At 32.2% G+C, this 12,605-nt stretch overlaps 1 protein-coding gene across 1 annotated transcript in view; it reads left to right on the top strand.

The window, feature by feature from the left end:
- The window catches only part of LOC129220726 (dynein axonemal heavy chain 3-like), a 157,256-nt gene that overhangs the window by 15,977 nt on the left and 128,674 nt on the right, over window positions 1–12,605 (top strand). The window contains exons 13-19 of the mRNA XM_054855156.1: window positions 195–396; window positions 590–793; window positions 2,183–2,297; window positions 2,472–2,670; window positions 10,270–10,378; window positions 10,948–11,238; window positions 12,231–12,322. Of these exons, the coding sequence (XP_054711131.1) occupies window positions 195–396; window positions 590–793; window positions 2,183–2,297; window positions 2,472–2,670; window positions 10,270–10,378; window positions 10,948–11,238; window positions 12,231–12,322 (1,212 nt within the window). The remainder of the gene's footprint in view (window positions 1–194; window positions 397–589; window positions 794–2,182; window positions 2,298–2,471; window positions 2,671–10,269; window positions 10,379–10,947; window positions 11,239–12,230; window positions 12,323–12,605) is intronic.

Raw genomic sequence — 12,605 nt, 5'->3', positions numbered from 1 at the left:
GGAAGGTTTAGTTGATACCATATCATCGAAAAACATTTGTTTTATAGCATTTTTATACTTTAAACATCAATATCTTCTTAGAAATTATGAAAATTAATATCTATCACTCTTTATAGTTAAATTAAACTTAAAATATTTTTTCAAATATTTTATCTTTAGTAATCTACTAAATACCTTTTTTGATTCCTTTAAAGATTTTTCTTTCTCTCAAATGATGAACTTCTTGAAATCTTATCTGAAACAAAAGACCCTCACAGAGTTCAGCCACATCTGAAAAAATGCTTTGAAGGAATTGCACGATTAGAGTTTACAAAAGACAATGAAATTGTTGGCATGATTTCTGCTGAGAAAGAAGTTGTTCCTTTATCAAAAAAAGTTGTCCCTGCATCTGCAAAAGTAATTTCATTTAGATTATTTTTAACAATAAAAAAACGTAAATTTTTAAGTGCAAAACTAATTTCTTTAGATTTTTGTTCTTTATTGAATGTATATTGATGTCAATATTCATTTTCTGTGTTATTCATTTTTCATAAAATTGTTTGTAAAGTATAATTTTGTGCTAATTGTTTGCACTTGACCTTGGATAAAGGGGATGGTTGAAAAGTGGTTAGCTGAAGTTGAAGTGGCTATGCTTGCTTCGCTGAAACATGTTATTGGGAAGTCCTTGTTGTCATACCCTGAGCTACCGAGAACAGAGTATGTCTTGAGCTGGCCTGGCCAAGTTGTGATATGCGTGTGCTCAGTTTTCTGGACTGCAGAGGTTGCTGAAGCACTTGAGAACAATACCATGGAGGTTGGTAACTCTAAATTCTACTATAAAACTTTGAAGGGATAACAATTGTTTTCAATTTACATCTAATATGCGTACATATCAGTTATTTTAATTTAATTTTATTTATTATTTGCAATATTTTTAGAAAGCATTTCGGTGATCAAATTGTCCTGTCCAGTTTTTAAGAAGCATTGTATAAAGGGGAATTTAATATGAATAGGATGCTTTTCATTTTGAAAGCTTTTTTTACACAATGGTCCTTGAGATAACATTGGATAACACATAACACTGAATGACAATGTGACAATGATTTCAAAATACAATTATTTCATCAAAAAATTATACTGAAAGCTAATTGTTGTTGATGGAGAATATATTTTTATTTGCTTATGTATTCTCATATCTATAGCATTTATTTAAAAAAAAATAATATGCAGCATTCATGAAAAAAAAAGCTATTATACAAGGGTTCTCCGTAAAGTAAGTTTCCCTATTTGCCACGAGCACGCGAATCACTGTTACACGCAATGTGGCAACCCTAGTGTGTAGCTTAGTCTCTCCTCTCCACATCCCCACTCTGTTGAACTTGCTGAGACCTTTAGTGCAGTTTTGGCAGCCATTGAGAATGGAGCTTCCGATTTCTTCTCCTGCCTAATTTGAAGTGCGATCAGTGATACTGTGAAATGCTAAAAAACCTTAGAAGAGCCATACAGAACAAAAGAAGGGGCATGCTGACAAAAGGAGTCTGTTTTCATCAGGACAATGCTCGTCCGAACACAGCCTGCATAACCACCTCGCTCATTGCAAATTTCGGATGGGAGAAAGTCTTACACCCTCCCTACATCCTGGACCTGACCCCAAGCAATTATCATCTCTTCTCGGGTTTGAAAAAACATCTCGGTGGTACAAATTTAGCAACCGGAGAAGAGCTGAAAGAAGAGGTTCTGAGTTACCTTTGCAGCATGGGGGGAGGGGGGGAACCTCTACGACAAAGGCATAAAAAGAATAGCTACCGAATGAAAAACTGCATCGAAGTCAATGGGGACTACGTTGAAAAAAAGCTTAAAGTCCAAGCTTTTCAATAATGCATTACTCAATGTAAGTAAAAAAAGTTTTCATTGTGAAAAAGACATAGGGAAACTTATTTTACGGACAACCCTCGTATATTGATCCCCCTGAAAATGACTACATATATAATCCTTATTCACTCACCTTATTCATATTTTTGAAAACAAAGTGCATTTATTTACTTCTGAGACTACTCGAGAGTAATTAAATACAGCAACTTTTTTTAAAAACTTTGTGGTAAAGAAAGTATTGCGGTAGTGAAGAATCTTTCGCTCAAATTTCAACCTAAATGTTTATTTTACTCACCTCTGAAGGAATGATGAGCAGTTTTTTCATTTTTAGAAATATCGACAAAAATGTAATCACCAAATTGATGATATTGTTGAGCTTGTAAGAGGAAAATTAGAACCTAATAAAAGATTGACATTGGGAGCACTTATTGTTATTGATGTGCATGGTAAGTTTAAAAATGCTTCTCAATTTTGTTTAGTTAAGTTAAGCTGTTATAAAAATGTTCTGTTATACATTATATGACAAGTAATGAAAGAAACTTAAAAATTTTTGATAAAAGTTTATGTGTAATCATATGAATATTCCAAAACAAACCATCCTAATGATACTTCTTTTTTAGCTCGTGATGAAGTTGCGAAACTTGCTGATCAAAAAATAACAGACATCAATGATTTTAACTGGATAAGCCAATTACGCTACTATTGGGAAAATGAAACCATTATTGTTCGCATGATTACTACAGATCTTGAGTATGGCTATGAGTATCTTGGAAACACTCCTCGTTTGGTCATTACTCCTTTAACAGATAGATGTTACAGGTAAAGTGTTTCATCAAAACATGTCAGGTCATGAGCTGTACTACTGACAACTTAAAATTAACTTTTTTAAATTCTTCTAATTGATATCATTTTGAGTTTAAACATCAAAAAATTCCAAAAAAAAAAAAAATAATAATTAGCATGTATTAATCAGACAAACTGTCAGTTGGGGCAAAGGGAATCAATATTTTAATGTTTTAACTTTAGATTATTCCTTCCTGTGGAATGAATTGAGAGATAAAATTTTGTGGATTACATCCAAGGAGGTCTTTGGATATGAAAAATTTGACTTTATAGCTGTTCGTAAGCAAATGAAATCCTATGTTCTTTTGCATCACAGCGTAGGAGGTAAAAATGTGCATTTAAAAAATTTACCACAGAATTATTAAAATAGAAAGAAATGTGTGTGCTTTCAATTGTGAAAAATATTCTTATGTATAAGACTAAAAATTAAGAAAAGGGAAAGGAAATTAAGTATTGTTAGTTTGAAAAATTTAACAGTGAATTGATAAAGAAAACTCTAGTACTCTGCAAAATTCTTTTTCTGTTTCTCTTTCTGTAAAAAAGAGGATGCCTACTAGTGATCGTTAAATAAGTAGATCCGCAGATACGGATACGGATCTCATTTTTTTTACCCAAATTAACTACTCAAGTGTAAAATTTACTGCGGAAAGTATTCCCGTTAGGGTAATGGCACTGTTTCTTCAAAAAATGTCATCTACGGCGAAAATATAAACAAGATTCAATTATTTACTCTTTAAATCTCCGTTAAAATTGAGGTGGAATTGGAAGGAATGGGTCAGCGCTACATGAATGCTTAGATAAGATGTGAAAAATTGTTTGCAGATAGACTGGTTGATGTAGGATACAGGAGCAAGAGTGTAAAGCTGCTTCTGGACAGGCTAGAAATAATTTTTTGCATTTTATTTCAATGTAAATGCAAGGCTAACCCATTTCACCCAACTTACCCCGACCGACAAAATAACGGAGCCGGGAACACCTTTACAACTAGTAAATAGATAATTTAGTCTCACTTTTTTTGAAGGATGCCGAGAAAAACCAAAATGAAGAATTACACAAACCTCAGGCAGGCACGTAGCTAGAACTTTGTTAAGGGGGGGGGGGTCCAAGGTTGCACGAACTTCAAAAGAGGAGGCATGCTAAAGCAGAATTAGTAGCTGATAATTACACAAGACTAAGATAAATCCAATTAAAACTGATCATTAAAATATGATAATTAATTAAAATTAATTAAATAATTGAAATTAATAGAGTCATTAGTTAAAATTAGTTAAAAAAAAATTTATGTTAAGTGGTAAATTAATTATTGTCAGTTTGTAAATTAACATTAAACTGAAGGTTATCACATACAAAGTTTCCAAATATGGGTGAACCTTTGTCCTCCTGAAAATAAGTGATATATTTTCTATTAATAAAAAGGGCACAATAAAAGAAAAACGGAAAACGAAAACTGTTCTAGAAATTACTTGGAAAATGCATGCGATAATTTAATAAAATATTAAAGCTTTGTAATATATTTCAACAAAATATGTACATTTGTACTTATGCCATTTTATTTGAAAACTAGAAAGTCACCCGTCAAGGCATGACGGGTGAAAATTGCTTCAACTCTTCTTCATTTGAACGAAGCAATTGCCTGTTTGGTGATATTTTGATAGTTGAAATTTTAACTCTAACACCAGTGCATTAACCCTAAACTCCAGTAGATAGCGTTCATTGTTTTCGTTTCTTCATTCCTCTGAGATGACACAGTCTTACCAGTAAAACTGTTCAAGTTACCGGATCGAGTTCAGCCTTGTCACAATAAAGCCTTTCCTTGCATGTTAAACATTACCAAAACATATTATCGAATTACATATCATGCCGTGGTGCGAATTCATTGTTGAAACACGCGGGTTACTCGATCATCGGCATTATTTGTATGAGGATAAATAAATCTATATCTATGGAGTCGAATGTATAACTATATGAATGTTACATAACGTAACCCTGTCCGATTTGAACAACATTTCAGGCAAAATCCCACAACTCTCTCAACGAAAATATTAACAAGGTTTCATTTAAAAAGCTTGAATTGGTTTTTATTTATTTACATTTATAATATTCTTTTGATAACACGAAATAGAATGATATTTCCAATCTTATCCGTTTTCTAATTATCATTCCTAATCATCAATTAAAAGCTTGAACAAACTATTAACTCTTTGAGGGACGGAGGCTTCCTTTGTTGCAACCATTATATATATATATATATATATATTTTCTTTCTTCAGCCAACTGACACAGTGATTTCAGTTAGCTGGAAAAAAAAAGAGAAGCAAGAAATAAATGGTGTTCTCAAGTGAAGTCGCTATTCCTAAAAAGGGTGAAAGCTGTTCAAAAAAAATTTAAATATCGGAAAAGGCGTATTTTATCATTATTTTTTTCTTTCTAACGGGGCTGTGTTAGAGGCTTTAGCCTTTTGCGGAGCAAGTGCGAACCAACGATATGGCATCCAGTCATTCATATGCCACCCTTAAGGGGCGGATGTGAATGTCACAGGAAAATTTGATGCCCAGTTTCCACCAGATGGAAACACCTGAGCTCTCTTCGATGCGAAACTGCAAAAGGAATTTAATTTTGTCAAGAGTATTCACAGTCAAACGACCTAAGGGATCTTTTACATGACGATTAATGGAATGTATACCTAATGAATTAAATTAAGCATCTGTGTAATTTTATTTTAACAACATGTTGTTAATTTTAACAACAGTACATATCATATTTTACGACGCAGGTAATGATTTTTTTTCTTCAATATGATGTTAGCAAAACACTCTATTGCAAGAAATAGTAAATATCTTTAGCTTGAAGAAAATAAGTGTTTAAAAAAAAGGCAATATATAAAAGAAAAGCTCAAAAACATTTTTCTCGTATTCACCTTTTTTGTTTCTTTGCTTGTAACGCAGTAAATAGCGGTAATTTTCACCTAGTAATTTATAGTTAAATGCACATGCCTGTTTTTTGTTACGTTTAATGCTACCTTCACAATTTACTAAAGATGGATGCATAGATGCTAATAATTAAATAACTCCTTAGTACAAAGCCAGTGAATAACAATCAGAAAATGTGTTCCAATGATGCAAATACAAATATGTTTTATGGAACAACATCGAATAAGATTTTTTTTCGTCAATTAAAAACTAACTTTTTCTTTTGGGATCATAGAATCACAATTCAGTAAGATTTAAAAGTAATAATCTTACTACTATTATATATGCGAAAGTTTGTCTGTATGGATGTATGGATGTATGGATGTATGGATGGATGTTTGTTACTCTTTCACGCAAAAACTACTGAACGGATTTTGATGAAACTTTACAATAATATAGCTTATGCATCAGAATAACACATAGGGTAGTTTTCATCCCGTTATGGGGGGCAAAACCCCCATAGGGGAGCAATAAAATACAATGTTCGTATAAATTCTCTGATATAGGGATGAAAAAATACTTGCACATATTTACATTATATGTCCATCGAAAGCTCTGATTTTTCTGCTGAAGATGGCGCCTATTCGAAATTTTTAAGTAGAATAAAAAACGAGTTATGAGCTTTTTAGTTCCATGTTCGAAGGCTTTCCTAAACTCAATACAGTATTTAGTGTATCATCTCAACTCCCTGTCGATAGCGACAATTGTTGTATTGTTGACTATCTTTGCTTTTCGTGACTGTTCAAGGCTTTTCTCAAGTCAAATCTTGAAGTAAGATTTTTGCACAAGATTGGCAAATAATATATAATTTGGCTGATCAGTTTCCATTGAAACGAAACTTTAGTGTAATTAATGGTTTCTATTATTATTTATGCTGATTGAACACTTACTCATTATTCAATTAACCAGCAGATCGCCAAAATTTTTGCAGAAAGATTTCCGTAGCTGATGCATTTGGTAGTTTTTTTCAACGTCGCTGTTTTTGAAATCGAAGACAACGTCATAATGTTTCTCAGCTTTCACCATGTAAACAAAATATCGCAAATCAAGGAATCTTTAAAAAACTTTCTGTGTTAAATAATCCAGCAACTATATTAGGCAAATCCATAAACAGCACAAAAACTTTCATTAATATTCCTTTTTGCACAATTTCAAACAATCGCCAAATTTTACTACTTATTTTGGAAACATTTCGGATGAAACTCTTTAGCGCCATTTTATGGGGACCAAAAGTATCTCAGCACCTGGCGATAATGTCTTTGTAACGAAAATTAATATCATATCGTTTTACAAAAAGTAAGGAAAGAAGGAGGGAGCATCATCGAAGGTATCCCAAAACGATTCCCGCAAATTCGGTAAAATCACACCAAGAGCCCACAATGATTGAAATTTCCCAAAATAACTAAAGCAAGTATAAGGGGATTACGAGCAATTTCAATAGCAATACAGAGAAGGTTTTAGACTCCATGTTAAAAAAAATGTATCAACAGATTAATCTTTTTAAACATAAGAAGAATAACTTCATGTTTTGGAAATTTGTATATGCTTAAATATAGAGCTTTCGTTTCTAAATGAATACTATTTTGTTCTTTATACTTATTGCTATTTTACTTTTATGGGTAAGGAGGAAAATCGATTTTTAATCACGTCAAAAAGATGTGTTTTAAATTCTTTCACTTAAACCAGAAAACAAAAGCAAGTAACGATTTTTTCTCATAATTATTACTGACCCTGGAAGCCGGGTATTTTTGCTAGTTTCTAATAAATTACTTATTACATACCTTAATATGGCCGAACTTGTAATTTCATAAACTAATCACAGTAAAATATTCAAGTAATTTTCAATTTAATTTTTCTATACAATTTTTATACCGTAAAAAGTTTGCTACATCAACTTCAAGTTTTATTTATTCATTTATTTTATTTATTTTACCTTCAAACACGATTTTTTTTGGGGGGGGGGGCATTTAATATGTTCCATGATCATGCTTAAATATTGGGGGGAAAACATCAGTAAAAAAGCTACGTAATTTGTTACTCAGAAAGAAGAGAGATGTTAAAAGTAAGCTAAAAGTTCAAATAAAATTTTTATCAAAAAATAAAATGAATCTGAAATGAACCATGCCAAAAATATAAGAGTTAAAATGAAAAAAAAAAATCAATAATTATTTTTCTCATCCTCAAGCACACGAAATGTGTAGAATTTCTTTTTTCACTGCTGGCTTAGAATCTAAAATTAGTTTTTAAATGGAAAAACACATTAACACGTAAAATTGCTCGTATTATCAAGAAAACTTTAAAAGGGAGCACTACCACATACCTAGTTTGGGTAAACTTAATTTTCTTTTGCATACAATTTTTTGTTCAAGATATGTTTCCTATAAGTATGACGTAGATAAAAACTGCGTGTTAAAACAGAAAAGAATCGGAATTCAATTACTGATTCACCAGGAACGCACCTCACTCTGACTGTCTTTCGTACAACATGTGTCTACGAAATCCACGAAAATCCAAAAAGAAAACAGAAAGAAATAAAGAAAACCACGCCAATGAGAATGTGGGATACGGCGGAAGTGGCAATAAATGCTTGTTTTTACTTTGCCAATGGCAATTTGATGGACCAAGGAGAGGGGCTGAATTTCAAGGTCACAGGACCCAGCTGGTTTGGAAGTCGAAAGGGACATTTCCCCGTTTCGGACGGAGTAGGTGACACAGCAAAAAACGGACGAAAATTGGGAACCTGCAGTTGTTGCACGAGGTTCTCGTGTTCTGAATTGACTCAAGCGCTGAGAAAATTGCTGATTACTGGGAATATTTAAGGGGAGAATGCTGCCTTTTATAAAATTATTGTCTTTCGGAAAATTTTTGTTGATGCGAGATGCAACAATTGAGAAAAAAGGAGAGGAGTCTTTCGGGAAGGGGGGGGGGTCCGGACCCCATGAACCCACCCCTTGGCTACGTCCTTGCCTCAGGTCAATAACAAAAACCAATATTAAATTAAAAATTAAAAAAAAAAAATTCCCCTGAGAGCCGACCTCATATTAAGATGAATTTCGCGAGTCAGAATACATATTGTTAACAAATGTGAACCGACAGGAGATAGAAATTTTAAATCGTCGAGCTTTTTCTCCTTATCTTCCGACTATGAAATCGCTACTAATCACGCTTATAAAGGCTTAGAATAGCATTAAAATTTACTTAACAAGATTATAGCTCTTACTGTATATAACTTAGAAGTTCCAAATAAATATCAAACATGGAAAATTTCGTTCTTTCAATTAGGGCCAATATTTTTAATGTACGGGTAAGTTTTTACTACCATAATTGTAAAAAACATTAAGTTGGTTTTTAATTAATATCTCCGGTGGTTACAGTTCTACAAAAACCAGGTCAAGCTAAGAGCACTTTTCATCAAGTCACCTTTGAACAAAAAAAAATAACTATCAAAATCGGTTCATCTGTTTAGGAGCTACAATGCCGCAAATAGACACACAGATGCACACTTTTAAAACTTATTACCCCTTTCTTTTTGCGATGGGGGGTTAGTTGGCTTCGGAAATTATGAGTTATAATTTAGAAAGGGAATAAAAGCTAATTAAAACAGAATTTAAGTCTTTAATTCAAATATTTAAGAATTTTTCGAATAGAAAAGATCCGTTTCAGATCTGCCAAAAAAGTAACGGATACGGATGCAGATCCTTATTTTCTGTTGGATATCTGTGGATACGGATATCCAGAACATCACTAATGCCTACTATGGGATTAAATTAATTGTTGCTATTTGTGTAATTTTAATTCTTATTGGATAGATTTTAAAAGTGTGTCAGATCTCTTGTAGAAAGATAAAAGTGTATATTTCTATGTCAATGTTTTTCTATAACTTGTCAGAAAGTAAAATGATGAAATATTTAGCATTTATATGGAAGTTCCAGATTTTTGTTTTAGAAAGAATTAAATAGTTAATTAATACTTTAAAAACCTTTCTACTTTAGCACAATCATAGGCGCAGTAAGGCTCCTGAATTTTATCTTGTAGAAGTTTTGGTAAAACTTAATATAGACTGAGTAATGATGATAAGTTAATAAATAGGGACACTTCACATTTTACACTTCAGGGGCCCCGTACTTACCACTATTTGTGGTTTAGCCAATTGGATGTGACCCTGAAGACAGCTCTAATTTTTTGATCCAGACCAGAAGCTGAGCAATCCCTGGTCTAGCATCCCCAGAGGTATTGAATGACTTGGAGGACTTTGTGACTACGAGCATATTTAACGTGCCCCAGTCATGGTTAATGAACCCGGAGGGTTTTCGACCAACTGGGATCGAACGTGGGACCTTTGGTTGCAAGTCCAATGCCTTACCAATCAGGCCACCATGGCTTGATAAATATACTGGATACACTGGAGCAATCTACTTATCTCATCCGTAGCTTACAACATTTCAATCTTCAGCGATAAGATGCCTCGCCCACGGTAGTGAAAGTGTTAACAGTTAAAATAACAAAATAAATTAAAATAAAAATCATGAACATTACTTTTTGCCTTTAATGCTATTTATTTAAAATATTTGCATATCTTTTTTATTTGTGAAATTTTTTATTTTAGAACACTGATGGGAGCCTTGAAGTTAAACTTAGGTGGAGCTCCTGAAGGGCCTGCTGGGACAGGCAAAACAGAAACCAGCAAAGATTTAGCTAAAGCTGTTGCAAAACAAGCAAGTGTTTTCTATGGGCTTATTGAGTAGCTATTTTATAGCTTAATAGAAATTCATTAGTTTTTTGTTTATAATTGCTGACAGTAATGCTTGGTTTTGAAAACCAGAAGAGTTTTTATATTTTTGTATTCATCATTTTTTGATGTGAGAGAATAAACTAACCTTAAAACATAAATTACTATTTAATCATTCTATTTTAACTGACAGACTAACAAATATATACTAAAAGAAATTTCATCACTTTAGGAGTAAAGGATGAACCACTGTTTGTATTAAAAGGTTGACCTTTACATGGAAGATAATTTATTTTCAATAAAATGTTTACATTAATACAGACAGTTGAAAGTCATAACATCATTAAATTTTAACTGAACATTTTTGGTGTTGTGGCAATCGACTTCCTTTTAGAACAAGTTTTTTTTTTTAAATGTCTTTGAAACATATGCTGTAAGTGGTTTACACGTACTGCATATACTGCGCTTTGTATTTTTCCAATTTAGAATATTGTTTGATGGGGTAGCTCATTTTTTTCCTTCTATGAATTACATTATTGTGAACTTTGCTTTCAGTGTGTTGTATTCAACTGTTCTGATGGTCTTGATTTCAAAGCTATGGGCAAGTTCTTCAAAGGATTAGCTCAATCAGGTGCATGGGCCTGCTTTGATGAATTCAATCGCATTGAACTTGAAGTATTATCAGTCGTAGCTCAACAAATTCACAGTATACAGTATGCCAAGGCTCAGAAGTTGGCACAGTTTCTCTTTGAAGGAACCGAATTATCATTAAACCCATCTTGCAATATGTTTATCACCATGAATCCTGGTTATGCTGGACGCCAGGAGCTTCCAGATAACTTAAAGGTATACCTTTGTTTGCTAACTTTAGTATGTGTAGTTGAGCGCATTAAAAAAGTTGAATGTGTAACAGTAGTGTATAAAAGTGATTATTTTGCTTTTGTTGGGGTCAAGTTTCATCCTTGTTATAGTTTCTTAGCCCAACAAAAGTGATTTTCCTGCACTAAGAATGTCTTTTATAGAAGCAATCCTGTACTTTTGCTGCCCTGTGACCTAGTAAAAAATAGTTGCTTAAATATAAGCATGAGTATATGTAATTTGTGATTTTCAAATTGATACTATGTTTTTCTTTTAATTTGAAACTTTACTTAACTTTCTAACATTGAATTAAAACATAAGTTTGCTGAATTATTTATTCCTTCTGTTTAACGTGACAAATTGAAGTTCTTGTGCATAAATGGTTATTGACTGTCATAAAATAAATAATCACAATATAGTCATCAGTTATAAAAGCAGATTTAATTGTGTAGCCTTCTTTCAGTGATTTTATATCAAAGGAACAAAATTCTGAAAATAATATTGCCAATTTTTAGCATCAGCTTAAATGACTATTAGTGGAAGAATACTTTCTTATGTCTTAGTTTAATTTCAAAAAGCCAAAAAGTCATTTGTTTTATTATTATTTTTATTATACTATCAGTGTTACTGCAATTTAAAAAAAAAATTTTTTTGTTTGAAAGACTTACCCTGAATTAACTAAAGAGTGGTAATAATGTGGTAACAGTTATACATAATTTACGAATTTATGAAAATAATCAAATGTTTGCTGTGTTTTCATATCCATTTGTTTGCATTGCTTTTTTCTGCCCCTCCTTTTTGTGTAAATGTCAATCTGATCTGTATACTTATTGTGTAGTGATGGTGTTATTGATAATCCCTCTGCTTTCAGTTTAAAAAAGTATGTGATACTGTTTTTTCCTGATGCTGTGACTAGAGTTTTGTTAATCATGATTTATATTTTGTAATACCTTATTTAAAGCAATGTCTTTTAACTTTAGGTTTTGTTTAGAACTGTTGCAATGATGGTGCCAGATTATGCTTTAATTGGTGAAATATCACTTTATTCCATGGGTTTTGTAGAAGCTCGAAAGTAAGACATTCTTTTTTCATGTTCTTATCAAGCAAGTAGAGTGCCATTTAAAAGTATTCCTCCCTCTTTTTTTTTTTTGAGTGTTTCATCTGGAAGATTTATGATAAAGATGATAGTTGTTACAATTTCTTAAATACAGAAACTTATGAAATTAGTTAGTAAAAAATAAACTTTAATTCATTTCTTGCAAATTAATATTTTTGCAATCAAGGATTGCCGTGCAAGGTGATTACGTTGTGTTTCTAGAAGTTATAGTTTTGCCTAAATTTCAGTCTATCTTTTC

The sequence above is a fragment of the Uloborus diversus genome, chromosome 4 (genome assembly GCF_026930045.1).
Source record: "Uloborus diversus isolate 005 chromosome 4, Udiv.v.3.1, whole genome shotgun sequence".
NCBI lineage: Eukaryota > Metazoa > Arthropoda > Arachnida > Araneae > Uloboridae > Uloborus > Uloborus diversus.
This window is presented reverse-complemented; position numbering and strand designations above follow the sequence as displayed.